The sequence below is a fragment of the Amphiura filiformis genome, chromosome 1 (genome assembly GCF_039555335.1).
Source record: "Amphiura filiformis chromosome 1, Afil_fr2py, whole genome shotgun sequence".
Taxonomy (NCBI): Eukaryota; Metazoa; Echinodermata; class Ophiuroidea; order Amphilepidida; family Amphiuridae; genus Amphiura; species Amphiura filiformis.
The window spans coordinates 57,593,637-57,620,186 of NC_092628.1; the positions used below are offsets into that span (position 1 = coordinate 57,593,637).

At 36.2% G+C, this 26,550-nt stretch overlaps 1 protein-coding gene across 1 annotated transcript; it reads right to left on the bottom strand.

The window, feature by feature from the left end:
- Positions 1-3,402: 3,402 nt before the first annotated feature.
- On the bottom strand, positions 3,403-26,348 carry LOC140149620 (medium-chain acyl-CoA ligase ACSF2, mitochondrial-like). The gene is made up of 18 exons (XM_072171702.1): positions 26,154-26,348; positions 22,387-22,515; positions 19,974-20,027; positions 19,050-19,165; positions 18,774-18,836; positions 18,269-18,386; positions 15,828-15,938; positions 15,380-15,528; positions 12,672-12,763; positions 11,917-11,990; positions 11,460-11,564; positions 9,902-10,050; positions 8,999-9,053; positions 8,606-8,692; positions 7,240-7,292; positions 6,383-6,440; positions 5,045-5,113; positions 3,403-4,697 (listed from the first exon to the last, which is right to left on the bottom strand). The coding sequence occupies exons 1-18, from the start codon at positions 26,325-26,327 to the stop codon at positions 4,635-4,637; spliced, it is 1,719 nt and encodes a 572-aa protein (XP_072027803.1). The 5' UTR covers positions 26,328-26,348; the 3' UTR covers positions 3,403-4,634.
- Between the last annotated feature and the right edge of the window lie 202 nt (positions 26,349-26,550).

Genomic DNA, 26,550 nt, shown 5'->3' on the forward strand with positions numbered 1-26,550 from the left:
TTGGATGTTATACTAAGGAAACGTTTAAGTGACTATGTCCGCTGTAACTAAACATCAACATGAAAAATAACGGCTAATATATCGTACATAAATAAACTATTTGACTGGTAATCAGGATGCTGGAAGCTGCTGGATGCGGATATCGCCGCTTACTTTGGTGTCAGTTCCAAAGCGAATTTCGCCGTTATATCTTCGAAACCTAGTAAACTTAAAAGTTATCATTTGATACATTTAATAACAACATAACTCTGTACTGTAACACACAGTAACGCTTCTGAATCGATTTCTACCTTTTCTACTTGTTGAAGGAATGTAATGGCTAGACTGATCAGTCTATTGTTAAAACTTTCGGTTATTTTTCTAACAATAACCTTTTATCGAGGAAATGACGTCCATGTGACTGCAGAACTTATTGTACAACCGTTATGGGATGCCGTGATAAACACTTCGTCACCTTGCGTACTAGATGAGTACAATACGGAAATTACACGTCCAATGCTAAAACTATGGGGAAGCACACATCATACATGTAGCCTTCAAATTACCGCGCCAGGAACCTCATACAACTCTACTGTTACTGGACACGGATGAAAACTACTTTGTATACGTTGAACGGGAAGGACAGTTGAACGAGTGCTCTAATCAATTTGTATCAATAGCTGCACAAAGACAAGTATGTAATGTGACTTTTATGCATATGAACCTCACGGTTCATTTGCAAGGTAATGTTTCTCTGTTGATTACCGATTTGAGTGACAATAATTTTAGTTGTCCTGATCATGCTGATAGATATGGTAATAATGTAACTGACGGTGATGTATATCGTAATTTCGAATGTTCGAAAGGTACTGTAAGAGGTTATAGCGAACAAATCACTTGTATAGAAGATACCAGTGTAGGTAATTGCACGCTTGATTTCAAACTAAATTGCGATGTTACCTTCGGGAACAGGGAAGTAGTGATTGCATGTAAAGACAAAAATGTCCTGCAAAAACGAAAGGTTATGATAAAATATCCAACATACTTACGGTTGTTGGACCTTAGTATCAATAACATAATGCAAATTGAAGATAATGCATTCAAAGGGTTAAGCGAGGTTATGATATTAGATCTTGAATTAAACATGCTAGTTGTTCTTGTCGGTCAAACATTTTCAGGTTTAGATCAATTGCATAAGCTTTTCCTACAACAAAATCAAATACAATTAATCCATGAAGATGCACTTCGAGGCTTACGAAATTTGAGGTCATTGCACCTTCAAAATAACCAGCTAAAAACACTTGAAGAAAATGTTTTCCGAGATTTAGGCAATCTTGAAACATTGTACCTGATGGACAACAACCTGGCTACGCTACCAGAAGGTTTGTTCTTAAATTTAAGGAATTTAGATGAGCTCTATCTTCACTACAACCCGTTAGTTGCGGTTGATGATAGAATGATCTGGAGCTTAAGTAAGCTGTCCATTCTCATTTTGGCTATTACAGATATTCGGGAAGTCTCAGGCGATTTCTTTTTTGAGGTTGACAATTTGCATACGCTCTACTTATCCTATAACCAAATTGAAACTCTGAATGAAACTATTTTTCAAAATCTTGACCAACTCATATTCCTAGATCTTCGCGGCAACAGATTTACGGAACTTTCAGAAGAGTTGCTTTGGGGAAATACAAACTTGAACGAGCTTTTACTTTCAGAAAATCCACTGGTATCTCTGCACTCAAATCAACTCAAAGGGTTACGCAACTTACGAGATATTCAAATAACTCATACCACGTTGAAAACATTTCCCGCAGAGATATTTTCTGATCTGACTAACTTAAAAACAGCTGTTTTTACACACAATGAATTAACATCACTCCCCAGTGACGTATTTCATGGGTTGTTTAACTTACAAGTGTTGGCTCTGTGGCAAAACAATTTAACTCAACTGGATGAGGACCTCTTAAAAGATTTAAGTAAGTTGGAAATTCTAACCTTCAGAGAAAATCAATTATCCAAACTACCAAAAGGTATATTGTATGGATTGAAAAACTTGAACATTCTGTACTTGGAACATAACCAGCTATCGTGGTTTGAATCGGATATGTTTAGAGACCTGGGAAACCTCACGTTCTTGGTAATGTCCGACAATAAATTTCAAGACATCCCAGATATGAAATATCTTAAACAGTTAACCTTTCTGAACATACGTAACAATCCCTTGATTCATGTTACTAGTGAGAGCTTTTCTGGTATACAAAACGATATTGGTTTCGAAGTCAGTCAACATGAGATATGCGACTGCTATAAACCTGCTGGTTCTGATTGCAGCGCATCAGATGATAGGTCCCCGTACCTTACATGCGATCGGTTATTATCAGATAGAGTTCTGGTAGCTATGATGTGGCTTATTGGTTTAAACGCGCTGTGCGGAAATATCTTTGTACTCATTTGGAGAAAGAAAACTACCAAGAAAAGTAAAGTTCAAGATTTATTTTTAACCAACCTTGCGCTGTCAGATTTTCTCATGGGTGTATACATGATAACCATTGCATCTGCAGATATCTACTTTGGGGAGAATTTTCCCATGCAATCTGAAAGATGGCGATCTGGTATATCCTGTCGTGTTACAGGTGCAATATCAATAATATCAAGTGAAGCGTCAGTGTTCTTTGTAACACTTATAAGCATTGATAGATTCATTAGCATAAGATTCCCTATGTCAACTAACAAAATTGGAAAAAACCTGGCATTATTTACAATATGCATAACCTGGGTCTTTTCGGCAGCATTAGGCATTGTACCATCGGTACTATCCGCCGGAAAGAAAAACTTCAAATTCTATGACAACTCTCATGTGTGCATTGGTCTCCCATTGGCTTTGACTAAATCATATAACAATACCAAAATTGAAGAAGTGATCAACATTCCAAGATTTGGAACACTTACGTACACAAAATACACATATGTAACTGAGTATGAAGGTCTCATAACTGGTATGTATTTTTCTACGGCGGTATTCCTTGGCCTTAATTGTATCTGTTATCTGATTATTCTTAGTTGTTATGTTCTTATTGTACAAGCCATCCAAGCTTCGTCAAAACGATCTGGCCGTACTCGCGAAATGAAAGAACAAATTAAACTTACAACTAAAGTAACAACCATAGTGGCCACAGATTTCCTCTGTTGGTCTCCGATAATTTTACTCGGAATACTTGTGCAAACAAGAATTGTTACTTTGCCTCCGTCGGTTTATGCCTGGTCAGTAACCTTTATTTTGCCCATCAATTCTGCAATTAATCCATACCTGTATACGATAGCAGATATAATTTCAAAAAGGCGCGAAAAGAAAGCTAAAACAACTGATCAGACCAAAAATATTTAAAATCCTCAAGGAAGTAATGGATTTCCCGAACCAAAGTGTTTAATTATTACTTTCAATTTGTACTTTAATCGCACTTTATTTCACAGTTGTTAATACCGTATTAATATTAACGTCATTTACTATATAGGCCATATTTTATACATAATTACTGATTCAACAATGAACTAGTGTAGCTATCCGCGATGCTGCAATGTTTTGTTAGGCCAATCTGGTACTCGTGCCTATAATTTTGGTGATATATGTTTGGAAAATACATACTACATTGTGTAGATCATTCTCCTGAACAAGATTTTAGCCAAATCATGCAACAAATTGAATTGCTTTGATGCGCTGAAACACCAAGTCTGTGATTGTGATAATTCATCATCTGAATACACAATACTGTCATGATATCTTAAGCAAAACGCTCTATGTAGAATGTGGAAATGTCCTTTTCCTAAAGTACTGTTGAACTAAGTAATAAAAGAATGTTAACCTCTTGTGTTTTAATTAAGTACACAAACTATTACATTATTAATCATTCAACATCTTCTTTATGACCAAAAAGCACTTTAAACTTGCCGTTAGACTTTTTGAAGGTCAGTGTATGCTGAAAAAGTAAACTCTTGTAGGGCCAAACAAATTGTCTTTTCATAGAAATAAAAGGTGAGTGGGTTTTTTTGATAGATGCTTGAAATCACATTTTAATATATATTCATATTGTGCTTCTTGAGACGCGTATAAATAATTCAAAATGAGTTTTATAGAGACAAAATTGACAGATTGCTATGTTCAAGCAACCCTTTAGTTAAAAAGACCCAAAACATCAGATACTAATTGTAATATCTATTATTCAAGTTAAAAACTCTTGTATTATTGGTACCCATACTCAAATAAATTAAGCAGTTTTTTTAAAAACCCTAATGCTGTTCTGACCCAAAATCATGTTTTTGGCATAACTCTGAACCGATGGGTCATAGATAGCATATATACTATACATTTTAGAAATCCTTATAATTAGACGAATAATTTGGCGCATCTTTAAACAAAATTATCACCTTTTCATGACCCCTAGCGGTCACTAAGGGTCAAATTCAAAATAGCTGCCGATCTTAAAATAAACTTGAGACCATTATACTTCATGTGTGGAAACTCTCATGCTTTTATCACAAACTATATAATGGTTCTGGCTAGCAAATGTTTTTGTATTATACTTTCTCCTTGTTAAATTTGACAACACGATGGGTTGAATAAATCACGAAAGTGTGTAGTAATAGTCTCACGAACATCCCTACGTTTCTTGTTTTAAGCCTAACATTTCCATTGCTCTTGTCGACATCTTCTTGCGAGAGAACTGCAAAATGAAAAATATCATGGTATTATTTTAACAAGACCTCCTGGAAACGAGTTTCTACCATTAAAAGATTAACGTAATAAAAAGAATCGTCCATTGTATTCTGTACTCTCTAAAAGAGTGAAATCGAAAGAAGGATGGAAAAGGTAATCTGTATACTCTCAAAAGAGTCAATATTGCCTAAAGAAAATGTACTTTCTCTCATTTTAGAGTGTTTTCCACTCAAAAACGGGTTGTCCTTCGTTCAACTTCTTGAAAGAGTGGAAATTCATTCTTTTAAATTTAGAGAGTAATGTTTGACCGATAAGCAATTGTGTCCATGTAAGTTTCTAACGCTAAGGTCTTACCTTGCCTGTCTCAGTGGCTGGAAACTCATCCACAAACACAACATACTTCGGAACCAGAAGTGTTAGAACCTATAATGTTAAGGAGTAATCCACAATGAAATGCGTCCCAAGAATTTCAGCAAAAAATCGTATCGGAATACCAGGTGAAACAAACTTCCTCGCCCACTGTAAATCATATATATGTGACCTACTCCCACAAAATGAGCATTAAGTTGATATGGTACTATAAAAGATCCATGACAAAATTGAATTATAGAAAACAAAAGAAACTCTAGAGGAAACATTGATTTTTGAAGACCAAATCAAGGAGCCAACCTAACATGGTTGGTATAATTGTAAAGGGTATAAAATAAGGATTTCAAATCTGGAATATCAACTTTCTTCTCATTATGTGACAGCAGGTCACATATGCTATTGAATCAATGACCATTACGCCTTTCTAAAATTAAACACACGTGCTGGGTTGTTTTAATTTTTATTATCAATCAATCAATCAATCAATCAATCAATCAATCAATTGAGCAAGCAAGCAATTATAAATCATAAATTTTTCGTTTTGGGTTCATACCCCCATCCCTTAAGATAACAGAGCCTTAATTTAATCATTTACAGGTTTACTACGTTTCTCGATGATTTTTTTTTTTTTTAACAATGTTTCCAGGTAATTTGCATAATAGAGATATATGGATAATCGAATGAGCCGTAAATTCCTCCCCCCGGTCAATTTTGTTTTATTTCGGGTTTAGAAAATATATATCATAAGCTTTAAAATGGTATATCATTTGACTTCAAACGATATCCAGAAGCGGGGTTATGGTTTGTTGAACTTTGCTCCTTCAACAAAATGTTGAAGAAACTTTTTTTGTTTTTACATGTGTCTCTTTTTCCACATTGCTGGTGTTAAATATCAAACAGTCATAATTGGCGGTCATTTCAAATCATCCCCAAGTCAACGAGGTTTAGGAATATCCTCTCATTGTTAATTGTTGGTTATACATACCTAGACAAAATACAATGCTTTGTAATCCACCACTTGAAAAGGATTTAGCCAAAGCAAACGAAGACCAGAGCTATTATTTTTTTATAGACATCTAAAGTAGAAGCTTATTATCCTCTTCAACAATAGGATTATTGATTGGATTAAAAGGTGTTTGACTATCCAAATGAGATACTTGTCGAACCAACTTGAGAATACAATTTAGGACATTTACGGCTCATTCGTGCTGTACAGTCACATATTGTCAAAAAATAAGCACAAGAAATCATTGGTTTTGCCTTTGCCACACCTATAACGAATGACTCTTCAACATGCTCATTAATCTAAACATAAATACACACCTTTCCTTTGCAAAATTCAATAATTTCATCTGTGCTTGGTTTGGCTGCCTTTTCCAATCTATACGTAAAATGAACAACAATAATAATAAAACAATTAAAACTTTTAACAATGAAACAATGATTCATCATTCTTATGAGATATAGGGTCCATTTCACTAAACTTTACGAAGCTTCGTAAGTATCGAAATCGTGACTTTAATTTGCTTAATTGCACACAAATCGCTTAAAACCGTTATTGCAGACTTGTGAAGTCCATCTTGGAGTCAGTTACGTCTTGTGGCCTTTCGTTTGAGGGCAACTACATTTAGCTTTATACCAGGGTCCATGAATGTGTTGTCTAGATCATGAGACAATGAGAACAGTCGTTTTTTTCCATGGTTTTCGTAGGTAACCTTAGCGAAAACGTCAAAAGTTACCTTCGAATAAATCAATTTGGACACAAATTACTCAGAAACCAGAAGGTCGTTAAACATTTAAAATGAAGCACACATGACAGTTGACAAATCCAAGTATTTATCCCTTCTAATCTTCTTTGAATCTGATTTTTCTTTCAAATGAGCAGACCGTCGTCTATTTTCGAAAACCATTTCACTAAACTTTACGAAGCTTCGTAAGTATCGAAATCGTTCGTAACCTACGACGAATCGTAAGTTCCATTTCACTAAACTTACTTACGAACAGTACCCTTCGTAATAGGGATTTACTATATGGACCATTCGTAACTTTACGAACTGTTTCTTGAGTTACGAAGGGTTAAACGTTTAGTGAAATGGACACAAGGTATGTTTCTACATTTCCTATGTTTGCTTTACCACCACATACCACTTGTCAAGAGAGTAGACATTCTGTAAACGTACCTAACACAAGCACATACTTCTTCTCCAGCAATATCGTCCGGTACTCCGACAACCTATCCGATTAAAAAAAAATCACGAAAAAAGATTTATGATTTGGTCTTTCTTTGTCCTCTCGGAGATCAAATCACTTAAGGAAAACCTAATTGTAAGAAAAGATGAACAATAAAAGTCTTTTTTGAAGGATACACGTTTGCAATTAACTGTTAGATGACGCTCATCTCAAAAATCACTTGTATTTAACAATTGAAATGCGTGCCCTATCAAAATTGGAGAGGCGAGTGAAACATACATGCACATGAGTGTACACATGTGGTACCACTGTGATTCCTGTGCGGTTTTCTACCCAACAAAATCGCACAAAATGGCGACCCCCAGTACAAAGAAAACGCCCTCTCCAACAAAATGGCGACCCCCAGTACAAAGAAAACGCCCTCTCTAACAAGATGTCTACATGCAATAATGTGAAGCACAGAATACACCATGTATCTCACCTTTCTCCACTCCCCATCTTTCAATATCGGAGTGTCTCACAGACCTGCCGACAAAATGGCTTAGTCTAACGTTGAATTAGAGGGGTGTTAGCGTGGGCGGGGATATACCAAAAGACAGGCAAAGTGTGACAACATTTTTCCAGAAATGTAGGATCTACTTCAAAATACGAAATAATACAATTGTCCTTTTTCAGTTCATATCTTTTGGGTCTTGAAATTTTGATTTAGCATTTTCACTTTAAAAGAGTCTAAAGGGCTTTCAAAATTCTCCTGACCATACCTAGTTACTCCAAGGAAGAATGCTGAATATTCCCACATCAGGTGTCACATTGAAACATCAGAGGATTCATGGTACTCGTTAACACACAGGAGGGAACACCTTTCACCAAAACCTATATTTAATGCTTAATTTACTGTAGTATCGGCTAGCTGAATGTCTTACTGTAATACAAACCTACTAAAACTTATATGTGACCATCCAGCACAACTGAGCCCTGAAGTCGCCAATCATCATTTTGAGATATTCAACCAAAATATTCTGCTTGAAATTAGCTTTAAAATGATGTATATCATGTCTATAGTACTTGACATTTAAGTAGTGAAAAATCAATAAAACAGTCAATAAATGTTTCCTATTGTTTATTGTTAAGTTCAATGGAGCATATCTCAATAGTGGCACTGGCGACATCCGGGCTCAGTTGTGTTGGATAGTCACATATGCCATGCTTAGTAGTACCAGCAGGGCTAGCTGGATTCTTATCGAAACATGTTTTACGTGTAAAAAAGTTCAGTCTCCAAAGTTGGTGTATCCTTAGACGGCATAATTACTTCGCTGTAATCATTTAGGTAACAATGAAATCATCGATTTATCTTACCATGCTGTCTACTATGCCAGGGTGCTGGTTGAGTACACGTTCTAATTCAGGTGGTGCCAAGTTGACAGCGTTCTTAATGATCAATTCCTAATATGATGGACAGATATGTGTTATTACATTCACATTAACCAATCGCCATAAAATCAACATTATTATTTGGTTATGTTTCACCAATTTTGCGAGAACGCACTTACACTATGACGCCACAGTGACGTAACAGCGGAGAATGTTGGTACTTGGGAAAAGGAAACCTATATATATATATCCTCGATTTGGTACCCTCTAAAGCGTATAACCAAGAATTGCGCCCGTAAGACAAGGTTAAAGCAATGGACGTAACGAATCAGCAATGTTATCCCTACTTTAGTAGCAAAATAAATATGGTTACTTTACCTTGATTCTGCCACATATCTTTATGAATCCTCTATGGTCCATTTCTGCAACATCTCTGAAAAACAAATATTATAGCGGAATAGTCGCAGTGATGGTGGTAGAACTAGAATGGTGGTGATAGTGTTGTTGTTAGGGTGGTGGTGGCCGGGTAGTGGTAATAATAACAGTAGTAGTTAGTATGTAATGTATACAGGTAAGTTTGGTGGAAGTAGTATCCCCATAACAACAAGTTAGCATCAGGGGGCTTCAAAATCTTTCAAGGGTTTTCTTATCTCTGACTCTGAGATAGAAAATGCAGCATGTGTTTGTTATTGATAATTGGCGTAGATCGGGGGGGGGGGGCGATAAATCCCTCCAATATTTTGATAGGGAGATGGCCCACACAGTCACCCCCCCCCCCCATGTTGACGCCTGTATGTTTCGGGTTTCTGACCAAATTAATCACATGTTTGGCCATTTTAACCAAAAAAGTGCAAATTTTCACGCGCATCGCGCAGTGAATTCCGCTTTCACACCATGTTTCACCAGTTTAGTTTCAATATGGCAAAAACTTTTCACGCGCATTTGTATCACAAACTTTCTGTCGCCAAAAGGTGCTGGATGCACTACACGTCAAGTTTTTTTTCCAACCCCATCCATCCAATGTCAAAAAGAAATCTACGCCACTGTTATTGATTCTGAAAAGGCCATCATTAAATGCGCACCCAATGTAAATACAATTTGATGCCGGTGTATACTGTACCTGCATTGATTTCAACTATGTAATAGTGACAGTGTAAAAGTAATTCGGCAGCTTTTATAGATTTACTTAAGATTGTATTTCAGCCATTTGCTCACATCGCAGACAAATGGAGTGAGCCAAAAGTTTTATGGGGGTACACCCGCTGGTAGTCGGTACCCTACCCTGTATGTGCCCATCCGTTGTTATCCTTGAATTCTCTCGTCTTTTCCGGCTCACCCCAGTAATACAAGAACAAAGAATAGCTACGAATAAGCATCTCTCCTTGGGTATTCACTGGAACAACCTTTCCTTCCTTGTTGACAATTTTCACCTATGTGACAATGGTAAAATTATCCACTTTAATTTTTAAACGATAAATTCAAATAAATGTTATATACTAAAGAACAAGAGTGAGCATTTCGGTAAATAGATGCATTTGAAGGATTGTTGAAAAATAACTCAAACATTTTTGTTGACAAATCCATTAAATGAGAACTTGCGACTTTAGCTTTCACCATCAGGGCTGATGGCTTATAATTACAAGTGACGACGTTTTTGTTTTGAGTAGTGGATGGTATACGTGATCGGGAGAAGCGAATATAGATTGTTTCTCTTATTCGTCTGGTACATGCATTTGAGTCTTTATCGAAGATTGCTACCCCTTCCCATTCTATGATGTGAATTTCTTTAGCTATGTGGTCTGTAATGGCTGATTTGTTCTGTTCTGAGGTTGATTCTTTTCTGTTTGCTCTAGTAAACATTTTCTTGTGAACATTACATACCACATTCCTCAAACAAGGACAACAATCTTCGATAAGGACTCAAATGCATTCACCAGAAGAATGAGAGAGGCAATCTACATTCGCAAAGGTATGGTTTCTTTCGATAACGTATACGATCCATTGCTCAAAACAAAAACGTTGTCACTTCCAGGAAATATCAACAAGTCCTTCGCGGGAATCGGTTGAAGGTATACATGTATGTGCCACCGTTTTGTGATACTTTTTAGCGATTTTTATATGTCGATGGGTGGATTCCCAGTGATAGGTAGCAAAAACAGTAAAAAGTAAGTATAGAAAAAGGAGAAAAAGTCAGCATCAGATGGCGTGGCACATATCCGTACAAACTTTTTCGAAGAACTCCCCGGGGCTTGTGATCAAGCCATCAGTCCTGATGGCGAAAGCATAAGTCGTGAGTACTCATTTAATGGATTTCTCAAGCAAAAATGTTTGAAATAATGGCAATTTGGCTTCTGCATATTCTGGTATCAGATCAAAACGGATTGAAATGCCAGTATGTGGGCACCGTGTCGCAGCGGTAAAGCATTCGATTCATAAATGCAGATTAGCTCGAGGCGTGCGTTCGAATCTCCGCAGCACTAACGTGTTCTGCAATTTGACAAGCGCTTTAGTCTCACGTATCTCGCCATAGCCAGGTGTAATATGGGGGAGCTGTTAGTGGATAATCACAATCTATAAGTGCTGAGGGGAGCTGCGTTTCGGTTGCGAAGCGAAATGTTGAAGCGAACATGATAATTCTGATGTATCCCAGTGGCAGCGAAAACAATGTAAGGGTGCGCTGGTACCTGACTAAGGTGAAGTACACGAGAAGCCACCCTTCATTTTTTAATGAAAATTAATAGGTGGCGTCAATGCCATCCAATCAACGTGAAAAACGTTATGTGATGAAATCGGACCACCCTCCTCAAACTACCAAAGTTAAAGGTTCATTGATGTTTACCTCTATTCCACCAACTGGATATACACAATCCCCATCTATGACATCTTGCGGATCTAATGGATGGTTAAACATAGTAGCCAACACTTCAGTCATTCCATAAGCAGTCTATCGGAAGGTAAATTCGAAAAGAGAGAAAAAAGAAATCAACCAAATATGCGATGCTGAATTTCCATATGGTTTGTCAGCTTGTGTCAAAAATAAGATTCAGATAATGATAATTATGGAACTTTAGGAAAGCAACCAAAAAAAAAAAAAAGGGGGATTGCCTTAAACGTGGGGGACAATTGGGGGTTTGATTGATTTTGACTCAAATTTAAAAACAAAAATTCTGCAAATGTTCTCAATAAATTTGAAAGGTTGTTCTCCAAGATCTATCTAGTTTTGATTTGCTAGGGTTATTTAGCCTCGTTCAGAAAAAAGTTAAAAATGATTATGGCAGCCTGAGTCTGTGACTTACAGTTCTCGTCTTTGTAATCTTTTGCTCGACACTTTGCCGTAATTTGTAAGGGATAACGCTTCCTCCCAAGATAACTGAAAAATAGACGACAATTTCATTTTTGTGCAGTAGCATTATGGTGGTGAATAACTCAAATGTTTGAAATATATGTAATTTATAATCATGGTAGATACGATATAATAGGTTGAAGGTTAGCAACTATTTTTAACTGTTGCGATTTGCTAGTTCACAGCATCTTGCGAATTTGCATTGATCATTTCAAAGCGAATGTGTAGAAGAATTCAAATATCATATATATACTCTTGTATGCCCTGTGGTTCTTGAGTTATGTTGTAAAGAGGGCTGAAAAAACAACAATACTTTTGTAAAACGTACATAACTCATTAACAACAATAAATCAAGCAAGTTTTCAAAGTATAAGATTTGTAGAATGAACTTTGCAAAACATCAAAGTGTTATTTTTCAATAATATATTGATTTTGATAATAAAAATCAGGTTTTTTTTTTTTGGCTACTTCGACCAACAATACATCGTGACGTGTACCTTTAATCTTTTAAATAAACAATGTTCAGGACGTGTAGCAACCTACTAAAAACAACACAAAACAGGAACGCACACACCTCTTCCTCCACTACACACATTCCACCCACCCCAATACACCCCTACATACATACACTACATTATGTACACCCCATGCCTAACTCAAGGACCCCAACATACCCCCTCACCCACAGGCTGTATACTTGATCCATACCTATTTTCAAATTGGAAAAGTCGTACTTGTTGAAATCTGGAAAGTTGATCAGCTGGGCCATGTGATTAATAAAGAACAACCCTTCCGTCACTCTGAAATAAATTTGAGGCTACAGTTTCACATTATATTACACGTCATCACATATACGGTCTTAGACTCTCCAATATAATATAGAATGTAAAAATATTTAAAAAAAATTCAGACCTTTAGTTTAGACCTTCCAAAGTCGTTACTCTGAGTTTCACGCCTAAAGGCGATCGTCAGACAACATGGTGGAGACAATTTCGAATGGAAGAATTTACATTCCATGGTGTCAACAGCCAAACTATTCCAGAGTCGGCCTGTATTATCATAGATAGTCAGATAGTGCTCAACTGCACAACAGGAGCGTAATAACAACATAACAACATAATATTCATGGTCGGTTACCCTGGTTTGATATCCGCATTGGCACATTTGTGCCCATTCAGTCTTAATTCCGATCCATGTATGAATAAGCTACTTTCTGTTTGATAATAATGTGCTCTTCATATATAAACTACATGGCTTTCAAGCTTTTTAGCAACATCTGTGGTTTTTACCTAGTCGACTGAGTTATACCTATTTTATTTAGGTATATTTAATTTATTGTATTATAAAGTTTATTGTTTCCTTACTGTTTGATTTGTATTGTATATTTTCATGCCCGACCCTACAGAGGCACGTTGGCGCAGCGGTACGGGCTCTGCCTTGTAATTGGTGGATTGCGAGTTCGAGCCCCAGCGGTGCCATCGTGTTGTGCTCTTGCGCAAGGCGCTTTACCCTACTTACCTCTCTATACCCAGGGGTGAAATGGGGAGCTGTTATGAATATTGTCAATTGAACGCCGCCCAAAGGTATGAGCATGCCTTGGGCATTGTATGGCAGCTGACATTATTCTATCGACATCAGAATATCTGTAAAGCGCTTTGGTACATGTACACATGTGAAAGGCGCTGTATAAATACATATATGTATTTATTATTCTTATTTATTTATTTATTTATTTATTTATTTATTTATTTATTTATTTGCTTCTTTTAACTCTGAACTAATTTCTGATCTTGTTTTCCCATCCTTTCCCTTTTATAGCTCACTACACCTGTCGGGTGGTTCGTCTGATGATACTAAGGAAGCTCGCTGTACCTACTATGATTCAAGTACTATCCAGAATCACCAACCTAGCATATGTAATTTCTCTCTTTTTCATTTAAATTCCAGTAGCCTTGCTAAACATTCTAATGATGTCATTGACTATCTCTCTGTTTTAAATCAGCATTTTGAGATTTACGGGTTCTCAGAAACCTGGTTTACTTCTGATGACTATTCTTTGCTTTATTATGGTGATTTTACCGTTGAAAATTGTGTTAGTGAGGATCGTCGAGGTGGCGGTGTATCATTGTTTATCAAATTAACCATCAATTGTTCAATCAGAACTGATCTAAAATTACTGCCGAACATTGTGACTCTATCGTTATTGAAATGACCCATAACTCCAAAAGGTCCCATTGGCATTGTTTACAAACCAGAATAAGTCATCTTTGATTGCAGATTTTATAGCCTCTTTAACAAACACACTCGATCTTGTTTTTTGAGAGAAAAAGACTTGTTTTATTATGGGTGACTTCAATATTGATCTTCTTGTTCACGAGCACAATCCCAAGGTTTCTGAATTCCTGAATTTATTTTACTCGCATTATTACATCGCATCCATCAATCGACCCACCCTCATTCAAACACCACTACATCTCAAACAGACACATCCCACACTCGCACACCGCCTTTGTATCTCTCACTTGGTGCATGGGCATACATCTCGTACTTCCATGCTTGGTGCTTGCAGTAAGATTGGATTGATAACAAATAGATGGCGAGTATGATTGACACTATAAGTTAGGGACAAAGTCCCACGGGCGAAGTGCTGCTAAAAGTTCAAAGTACAATTCAAGGTCATTTTTTTTACTCGGGGTTTCACGATCAATAAACTGGTAGATTCCGAAATCAGAATTGTTCAATAAGTGAGCCCTCATTATAGTTATGCCAAGATAATTATATTGCATTCGATAACATACACGTATATTTACTTTCACTGTCACCTTTTTATGACTATTTATCGAATGCTTTGCTTGTGAAACATCTGTATAATTTCGAGTTCAACTGAAAGCGCTCATCATGATTAATAACATATTTTTCATTTATCAAAATCGATTCATACACTCCTATATCAAAGCAGCCAATCAGAAAAGCTGTTAGAAAAGTACGAAACATGCATTGATTGTGTATATTGTGCACTCCGCGTACTGCTCGCAGTGTTTCTCGCGCGTTCGCGTCGCGTAGGATTGATTCATTTCTCTCTTCGGGGCTCGTGCATTAGACGCATCAACATCAGCGCGCGTGCATTATTTTGTCTAATTTCTCTCCCAATAAGTAATACCTATAACTATGGCATAGTCTAATTTTGTATACGTCTAGACATGTATTTTTCATGGACCCGAACGTGTGTCATTTGCAAACCTTTGTGATCCACTGTCAATGGAATTGAACACTATTGATTAACTTAAGCGCGTCTTGTTTGGGCAAATCTATTTAAAAATAAATTTAGCCCTTGCCTTTTCAGCCCTCGACAGATCTCTCTATGTCTCTATGTCTCTGTCTGATTATCTCTACTCCCGATCACCACTCTCACTCACTTTTCATCTTGGAGTGCCTTCGCCATTGCTTCAACAGTAAAGTCTGCGTACAGAATAACGGTTGTGCATCCTCGTACCAACGGGAGAAATGTTCCGATGAAGGATCCCGATCCGGAAAAGCTCACCGTGGTCGCGTACCGTACCGAATCCTAAAATTCAGTGCATGAACATAATTATTAGATTTCAAGCACCAGCTGCTATCTCATTATATTCGTAAACTGATATGCCTAATGAGAACATTCTACATAATAATTGAACAAAATTGAATAATAAAACGTTAAGAAAAGCAGGGAACAGACAAAAATTTAACACATTAAAACAATATTCTAATAATAACTGATAGTAATATACATTATAAATGCAAACAATAGTGTAAAATAAACTAATTTCGTTCAGGGGGCAATACGAGCGTATGTTTAATGTTTAAATCAATCCATTTGTCTCTTACCCAGTTATCCTGAAATCCTTCCACGCCAGCTCTGTAAGCACCTGCCGTAGCAGCGTTGTTTACCATGGCGTGATGTGAAAGAACTGAAGGCTTGGGAATTCCAGTAGTACCCTTGAATCAATAAGTAAAAATCGATAGGTAATGCAAAAACGTACTGTGACTCCAAAATAATATTTAATAATAACAACAACAACATAAACAACAGTATAGTAAAGATAGTGATATTACAGTGATATCAAAACTGAAATGTCCGCCATCAGTCTATTTTGCTCACATTTTCCATTATGACTGAATATATAGTGTTTTGTTCTATTCACCATTATATTTTATCCTACCGTGAATTATATTTTATAAACTACCTTATGGATATTTATCATAATATTGTACCGTATTATAAAATTTTTTTGTAAGAATCCACTGTCGTGTAATGCAATTACGACTAGATTTTAAGGACAAATGAGAGAACTAATGTCTTTCAATTGCGCCATAATATGTTTGAAGTGAGATACCGTAAAACCCCGTCTATAAGCATATAGAGTACTTCTGATGAAAGCTACATTAATCCAGGCGCCATTATGGAGTTTGAGCAAATAAATTACGGATCCATGCATATACAAACAAGTATTATTTTAAAACCAATCTATTGTATTGGTATATTTACGCTGGCTTCAAATTAATTTAGCTTTCATGAAAAACACTATATATGCTTGTAGACGGGGTTTTACGGTATGTTATCTGTTCGAACTCCAATAACACCTCATACATATTTTCCTGGATATTTGTACGTTCATAGCATTACAGCCCTGCTATATTGATTTTTCAAAGTAATATACAGCCTGTCTCAAAAAGAAATTGTGCAAGTGGAAAGCGCCATCTTTGGCAATTAGAAAATACTGTTGTGACATGATGCTTACATCAACGTCAGGGGAGCATTCCTAGCTTTCAAATACCGTTTGTTTCATTCATTTTGGTTTCGGCAATCCAGAGATCTGCTTCACTAAACATTTGCTAAACACAAGTGAATGAAAAACCTTTTGTGCCACCTTTTAGAAAATTGAATAGAATGTTATGTATACCTATACAATACAGTTTAAAATAAAAGAACATTCATTTATAGGATTAGAAATGATATGTAACTAACAATTGTCCAGTACGTAATTGTATTGAAGACGAGGGCAGCAAGATGCATTGTTACAGGCGGCGGTCACGTAGAAGGAAGGGTGCTCCGAGTGCCCCATGTACAAGAACAATAATGTTAAAGACCAAACTGTAAAATTTACTAAACTGTTGATTTCAAGCAATGTCGGACTCAGCTGCTGCACACTCGGAAATAGTATTATTTGTACTTATGATTTGCTGACAATTCATCAATGGATTTTAAATCTTTAGTGTAAAATTTCAAACGTATACGATGTGCAATATTTCGTTGACATGATTTTAATTTTACAACAGAGTGTGCAATATTTGTTTCTTTTAACATGTCTTGAGTGCCAAGAGAACAGTATTTACCATGATAAAATCATTAACATGTAAATGTATTTAGTTTTACAGCAGAATTTGAAATATTTATTTATCTTTTAACCAGTTTTAAGTGGAAAAAGAGAATCATTAGACCTGTATCATGATAAAACAGTAAAAACATTAAAAACAAGTGTGTATTTTTGTGTAATCGATGCATTCGTTTGATTTCACGAAGGAACTCTTGATATCGATGCTATCATTGATTTACACGTACAACCCTCTTCCCTAGTAAAAGTGGCACAATTGTTATCACCCTTTCGTAGTTAACTAAACATATCTCGAGATTGAAACAAGCAAATTGAACAGAACAAACGGCATTTGAGAGCTAAGACTATGCCCTTGAGGATGTCACAGCAGTTTTTTCAAATTGCCAAAGAGGGTGCTTTTCACTTGCACAGTTTTTTTTAGACAGGCTGTACTACCGTAATACTTATTTCAGTGCACCCAAAAGTCCAAGGTGTCACTGCAGCTGGAATGGATACTAGATATATCAATTCGTTGAAGAATTAGTGATGTAAACAGGATTAATCACCATTCGCCGTAGAAGTGACGTAATTAATCGGATTAACTACCATAGCAATAGATACATCGCCCTGCACTACAATGTTCACGCGGTACCTATGCATTGAACCATAGACGTCAAAGGGATAAAGACCTGGATCGTATTAATTCTAAAGAATATTCATATCATGCTGATCACTCGCACCTGTAAGATTTAGTATCTTTGAAAAAGTGGTATTGTATTCAATCTAAGATTGCAGACAGACACAGTTGATGAGTAGTGCAGGGCGATATTCAAAAATTGTATTAATCTATTGCTATGGTAGTTAATCCGATTATAACGTTACTTGGTTAATGTCCTAAATGACAGCGCGTATCTTAATGCACTCCATTCAGTTAATCATTATTATCATACTTACTGATGTGAAGTATGCTATTGCCGGGTCATCCATATCAATTGACATACAGGATGTAGCAACCTTGTCTATATCTGTTTTATCAGCCAGGTCCAGAAAACTACCAAGTTTGTAAATTGACCTAACAAATAAATAACAATAATAATAACAATAATAATAATAATAATAATAATAATAATAATAAAAATAATAATGATAATAATAATAATAATAATAATAATAATAATAATAATAATAATAGTAAAGTAATAATAATAATAATAATAATAATAATAATAATAATAATAATAATAATAATAATGATAATATTAACACTAATAATAATAATTATAATAATTATAATAATAATAATAGCAACAACACTAATAATAACAACAATAATAATAATATTATGCATTTGCATGTCTTCTGGAGCGTGTCTAGCGGATGATTTGAACAAATGACCTTCCGTGCAAGCACTCTATTATGTATTATCTATCCATGAAAGATTCTTAGAAATTATACCAACCTGTTTTTTACATGCTCAAAGGATAATTCATCTCCATAAATGATAAAATCCAGATCAGGAAAACTATCATAAAAATGCACAACATGAAACAAACTATTAGAAATAGAACAACAAATAACCGTTAGAACATCTAGTTTATTTGCAGTTGTTAAAAGAAGAAAGAAATTGACAAATTTTGAAAGAAATTTGATAGAAAGAAATATTATTAGAAACAAAAAAGAAATATTATTATAAAGAAAGAAAAAAAAGATAGACAGACAGAACATCAAGGCCTACCTTGAAAACTGCTGACCTGCCTCTTGTGCACCATCATTCAATTCCGGCATTAATTGGTACAGGCTCTCCACAAGATGGGCTGGTGAATGAGTCAGTAGCATTGCTTTACATTTCAACTGTATAAAGACGACCCCATAAAGAACCAAGCGAAGAAATGAAATAAACAAGCAATTATTAAAAAGCTAGCATTTCTTTCAAATGTATTGAACGGAAATAATAATATTTAATAAATGTGCAGTGAGTTCTTGAATTTACGAGAAACATCTTATTCATGCAAAATTTATACCGAAATCCCCCTCCCTCCTATTAAAAAGGATCGTCAACCTTAGAGAGTTTGCGAAATGCAAGAGGGAGGGACATCTTGTCCTCCTTCTTGACCCTCCCCCTGTTGGATGCTGGCCGCTGTGGTAGTTTACGTTTTTAGACCTCTTCTGCCCATCAATTATGTTGTCCCTTGAAAGTCGCCTCCCCATGCCTTCCTAAAAGACAAACCCTGACAACGCCACTGAGGACGGGGAAACTGCAGTGCGAGTGTGGTATTATAGGAGGTTAAAATTGAGAGAGCGGGGATTTAGGCGACAAGACGCTGTTGGTGCAATAACCAATCAGACGTTCGCGTTGAAGTAAATTTGAGCAAGAAATCCAATCGATGTTTCTGAAGTTGCCGTCACTATTGAGTAAATTTTCAAACTCAGTCATTTCGCAAACTCTCTATTATTAGAAGGTATAAGATACAGGCCCGTACGCAGGAGGTATTCAAAGTTATGTCGAACTATAGGATTAGGGTTCAAGTATGTTTCATCTGAGAAAATTGCAATTTTAAATTTCAAAACTGTGAAGAGTCTAGTACTACTAGACTCTTCACAGTTTTGAAATTTAAAATTGCAATTAGATTAGTAATAATATCAATTTTCAGTGACTTACCTTCTTGAGGAGGGAAGAGACTGTTTGAAGTGGAAATTCTAGTCGCAATGGGACCTGAAGAAAGATATTATTTAACATAGTTTACAATAACTAACACCCAACCTCTTGGATTTTTCTCTCGTTTGGCTCAAAGGTATCTTTGAAATATCAGGATAAATAAGACAATATCCTATAAAATAGAAACAAAAAAGGGCATACTATATAATGGGCATTTTGTACCTATAAGCTAGTCAAAAATGACGATTTTTGAAAGCGTCAACTATAATAGAAAAACACACAAAAAATACAAACAAATTATTTTTATGTTTCTAATAACATTCGACTACATTCTTTTAGATGCAAAATATAGAAATTCATATATGTTGAACATCAAAAGTTTTGGGTGGGTCAAAATGTACTAATTTTAAGCGCCATTTGTGGCTGAACCACTTAATGGGGCCCTACAAATTATGTAGGGGTCTAGAAATTTCTCTTTTTTGAATTGCTCATAGACATTGGCACACGGTTAATCTATTCTAAACATAGTAAGACCTAGTATAAGTGCACTGTGACATTATCATGGGTCCTTCATTTTGAAAAATAATTTTATTGAACTGTACGAAGTGCCGATTTTGACCCCAACGAAATTCAAAAATCTATCTTTTTTGGCATTAGGCATTCCAGACATTTGTCCACATTCACAAAGAGGGTCACAACTGATTCAGAAGAAAATGCCCTCAAAGAGAGCACTTGCCTTCTTATACCAAATTCTGGCCTTTAGAGAATTTACAAAAAACCAATTAAAATACTAATCACAGATATTCCAATTTTCTTATTATAGATAGTAACTCTCTCTAACATTCTCTAACATCTGGTGTCATTTCCCGGTTGTATGATAATGGCGCGCGATATAACGATAATCCGAAAATGCAACAAAAAAGAAATGTAAAATTTGACCTTTGACCTGTATCTCTGTACGCCCAGAAGATCCCGACAATTTTTATGTGCATTTATTTCAGGGCGTTGTATATTTTCATACTGAATTGTTATTTCCATGGGTTCTTAAAGGATATCTCTGGCAATCATAACATTATGCCTTATATGTTAGAAAAATAATTATTAATTACGAATGACATGATTTTATTACTCATAATAAAACCATATTGACCATAAAAACGAATAAAATCAACCGGCTCTCAACACACGATATTCAAAATTCCCGCGCCTAAATTATCTAGTCCAATGACGTCATGGTTACTTGTGCTCAATTGTTGTCAGCCTTCATTGTAATACTGCACTGGAAATTTCGGCGCCCTGGAATTGAAAGACGGCTGTAATAATTCGTTTTTATGGTTGATATGAATTTGTTTCAAATAAAACCACCTGATCATATAAGGCATAATGTTGTGGTTGCCGGAGTTATCTTTTAATGGCGCATTTAGATATAAGGCAATAACAATTGCACGAGGGCGCTTTTCATCATAGATCCACAATAAGGGGCTGTGCAATAGTTATGAGCCCTGGGGAGGATAAAATTGGGGAGGATAAAATATTTGCAAGAATGTTTTGGCGAGCCGAAAGAGGGGGGGGGAGGGGCAAGCAATTTTGGCAAGCTGAGTGGAGGGGGCAAGCGACTTTTGGCGAGCCGTTTGAAATTTTTTATCCCGGATGGGATGGGGGGGTCGTAATTATTGCCCGGGGGCACTCCCACTTTGGAGGTGAAGCGTATGTAGGGCTGTTAAGACCTCCTTTTTCAGCGTCGCTGCCCCCCAAAGACCCCATATTATGATATTTTTTACGAACACATGCTCTGTCACCCGAAGATCCCCTATTTTTCCATTTGATCTGTCACCTAAAGACCCTCATTTTTCAATTTGGACCGAAACTTTCGTTTATCACTGATTTTGTTAATAAGAAATTTGAAGCCATTTAGAACTAGAAATTCGATGTTTAAGGTTTCTGTGGCGCTGTTTCGGCTCTCGCCCAAAGGTTCCATTTTTAAAAAGGTCATGTTCTCACCCAATAACCCAATACTTTTTATATTTTGCTCTCACCGAATGCCCCTGCGAAAGTGCCAGCCCTACACCTATATCCATTTCATATTGAAGTGCCTCCCCCCTCCCGGATTATTGCACAGCCCCTAACATGATGGGCCAACGAAATCACTTTTTTTAATTTTGTTATAATACCAAATGAAGGTTTCAAAATTTGTTTTACTCTCGTCGGTGAACAATTCCCATTCACTGTTAATGTGTTAATCGTTTCATGAGTTTTTTTAGTGCTAAATTTCAAGAATTTTTATATCTCACAAACAGAAATTGTCAGGACGCCAAAAATTTGGCTGTAATATCTGGAGGTAAAAAATCCATGACCGGTACACTATTAGCGACATTGACATGATGACTGTTAACAAAAAGGTAGTGAGGGTACTTACTGCTAAAATTCCTAATTGCGTGCAGGCATAGAAAGCTACTAACCATTCCGAGTGATTGAATCCCCATAATGCCATGCGGTCGCCTTTCTTCATACCTTTCGAAAGGAGTGATGCTGCAAACTGTTGACTCTGAAATTGAGAAAAACAAAGTTAACATGCTTAAGGAAAGTGTATTTGCTCTAATTTGATTAGGAATTGATCTTGATGATGGAGAATAATTCACCACGGGCCGGGATAACATGATATTACCATTATTACGAGTCTTAAAGGCACAGTCCACCGGAGTTAATGTAGATTAGATCCAGGCCAAATGCTCTTTCAATAGTTGTCCCATGACATGTATATAAATTCAGTAGTGTTAAGTTGTATTTCTGGGAAAACACACTCTTATTCACTTTCGTAGTTTAATAGTTATTATATTTTGGCTTGTTTCTGGACATACTATAAATTCTTTCAACTGTTTATATTAAGCACAAACGGAAATTATATTTGAGTTCTGAGCTGACTTCAACACTGCCCCCAAGTGACTTACATTGGTTAGTATGGCACATTCTCCAAAAGCGGCAGTGTTGAGGACCACCCAGAATTCAAATATAATTTCCATTTGTGCTTAGTATAATAGACAGTTGAAAGACTTAATCGAAGTATGCTCAGAAACAAGCCCAAATTAGAGCTGTGTAATAATGACAGAAATTTATAAATAAAAAGGTGAACAAAGAGAGTATTTTCCCAAGAAATACCATTTAACACCACAGAATATTTATACTTGGCATGTAAACTGGATCTAATCTGCATTAACTCCGGTGGACTGCGCCTTTAAGCTTAGCCACAGAGCTTTTACCTGTCCTAAAATTAATTGTCTTTACAATCATATCAGGCTGACATTTTTGTATCCAAAGTCAGGCCCGGCGCAAGGGATTTTTAAGTGGTGCGGCGCTAGAAATACACTATCCAGAGCTTAATAGCGAGCGGAGCGTGTAACGGCGTGTGGTCCAAATTTTTTTTTTCTGGATGCGCTTAGAGGCCATTTCCTGTTGTTTTTTTAAACAAAACTGCGGATGTCCCGGTTGCGCGAGAATCACGGAAAAGAAAAACTCACTCTATTATAATTTCCCCAATTTGCAATGGTAAATATGCAGATTTTAAAAGAACTTCACATTATAAAACCCGGGGAAAAGGGGGTGGGGTGGTGCCGCTGAGAATTTGAAAGTAGACCCATCAATATACAAGGTGTCCCATAAAAAAGGTTACATGTAGAAAATGAATCGTATTTTGTGATGGTACAACAAAACAATGTCAATTTTTCAGATATTATTTATTCATCCTTTTTGTAATTGTCAAGTAAGTTTCACCTCTGAATCTTAAAAGCAACTTAACTTATGAGCGCAAGATGACGGGGGTGTCAAGAGTGGCTAACCATAGTTGAGCACAAGCACATTAAAAAAATGTCTTTATTACTTTTTATTTTTCTCTTACTTTTTCATGGTTGAACTTATTGCACAAACGAAATATATTGACAAATTAAATATTGTCCACTGAAAATAAATCAGTTTTAGAGCTTCTGACTCTTGGTGATAACAAATTAATGAAGGAAGATGGCACACGTTTTTGGTGATGGCGTTTCTGCACGCTGTATCTCCTGTCATACTTCATGCATTTAGGCCTTTTTTATTTGTTGAATTGATCCCTGACACTTAGCGAGTATGAAACTGCAAAGGTCATCCAAGGTCAAAGGTCAGGTCAAATTTAAAATGGATCTGATCATGCTGTAACTGAGGGAAAACAATCCCTGACACTTCCACAAGTAGGCCTATAAAACTGCAAAGGTCATCTGAGGTCAAAGGTCAGGTCAGATTTAAAGTTGATCCGATCGGCCTAGGCCTGTACCCTGTACCACAATATGCTGCCGAAGTCACATGGTTCAGCTATGGTGCGGTAACCGCTCTAGTTTTACTATTAGTGTGTACAATTTTTTGGAAAAAATTTGAATTATTTTTAAAATGGACCATTGTCCACTAACATTACTTTTTTAAAAAGATGAGCACCAGTACCCCGGTAAATTATTTTGCCCATGCAGTATTAATTTAACCTGCCCATTGCCCAAAAATGGCCACCATTATTATGTAAATAATTGTGCTTAAAAATATCCATACCATACAAAATTGTTCCGTTAATACAACTTTTAATAGAGCAGGAATATATCAGAGAGTAATTTCCACACAACACCTAAACGCATATCGCGCATTTATGGAGCCCATAAAATTCAAGTTAAAATCTTGATTTGAAATCAATTCACTTTACTGTGGGAAAATTCCCTTGTATAAACATTGATAGCGGCCCTAACAAAAGGTTCTCACCATGGTTGTTCATCACAATAAGAACCAAAATATTATTGATAAGGCTGAAAGTCAAGACATGTTATCTGTTCAGACTACCTGTTCATGGTCTATTATTCATGTTCAAAGCAGAAATAATGTTAAACGAACTGGAAATACTTTTGTGCAACCTACAGAGAATACGTGGGAATTTGTGGTGACAACATTTTCTTGATACAATTTCGGTCATGACGGAGGGCATATTATCAGTTTCCCTTCAAAAATGGCGTTGTTTTGTTATCAGTGAATCTATAATTTAAACAGTTAAACTTCGTCAAAAGTATGAATTGTTTTTGTATTATTTGGCCCGAGCAGAACCGTAATTACTAGTATTGAGTAGCATTGGTCTACATTTATAGGCTTACTATGACTAATAAATAGCATCATTATTTTGTAAGTTGATACAATTTTGGTAATGACGGAGGGTATATTATCAGTTTCTCTTCAAATGACATTGTTTTGTTAACAGTGAATCTATAATCTAAGCAGTTAAACCTAACTATGAATTGTTTTCGTATTATTTGGCCCGAGCAGAACTAATTATTACTATACTAGTGTTTATTTTGTTCTTTTTTCTTAAACCAAACTTGGTCGGATCAATCCTGCTGATCCGAGCCGTGGCTACGCGCCTGAAATAGGACTAACCGTAATAAAGCTACCATCAAATTTTAAAGCTGAAATAGCAAAATGAAGCCCAATTTTGTTTTGCAAACTTTGATAATTGTTCACATTTGTTGCCACGGTGACCCTTTGAATGAAAAAAGATGCATAGGCCTACTTAAAAGTTGCATCTATTCACTAATTGAAAATCTTGCTCGAGTGCCTGTTGATCACTGCTATTATAGGTCACATTTTTAAAACGTTGTATATGCAAAAACACTACAACAACTTTTTTTAGTATTAGTGTTCATTTTTTAAATTGCTTTCTAAATAGGAGAAATATTTTTTTTTTTTTTTTGGCTTTTTTTTTTGCTCTGCTCAAAACTGGTGCGGCGATCGCCTGACCTGTCGCATAGGTTGCGCCGGCCCTGAAAGTTCGCAAGGTTCACATCCCTATTATTGAGGGAAACCAAAATCCAGCAGACATCAATAAACTTACTGAGCGTTGGCCGCTGACAGTAGTGAAAATTCGTAACTCGCTCTAATAATAAGCTTCGCAAAAAGTTACGACTTGCTTGAGTTTAGCGAACTGTCCCAGTTTCTTATAAATTAGTCCAGATTCATTTGCTAAACTGATTTAGAATATGTTACATTTGGACATGGTCTGCAAAGTAGCTACTAATACACATTGCATTGCTCAGTACCAGTACTGGCAGACTAAACTGGTATTACCACTGAATACAGTGTCCTCAGTGTTAGTATTTCTTACTGGTGCAAGTGGGAAGTACTCACCCTGTCTTTCATTTGCTGAAAACTTATCCTTTCGTTGTCCCCGTAAAATACATACATTTCTTTATCCGAATATTTCTCTGCTACATAATATAACTGTTGCCCTATTGTGCGATTAGTAAAAGGAACCTTACGTGGAACATGTATGTAACTCATAGTACGGTTTACATTAGCCATCTTGATCAGACACCAGTATTAACAGGTATTACAACCAACTCTGCAACCAACTGAACATTGTCAATGTGTTACTTTTTTTTTAAATAAAAGGTCAGGTTAAATTCCATAGGGTCTATGATACGAGTCTCGCTCGTTTACGGCAAGCCATTAGGGTCATAACGTAGCTTATTTAAAGCTACGTGCAGCTATTTGACCAATCAAAATCGTCAATCTAATCACGTGG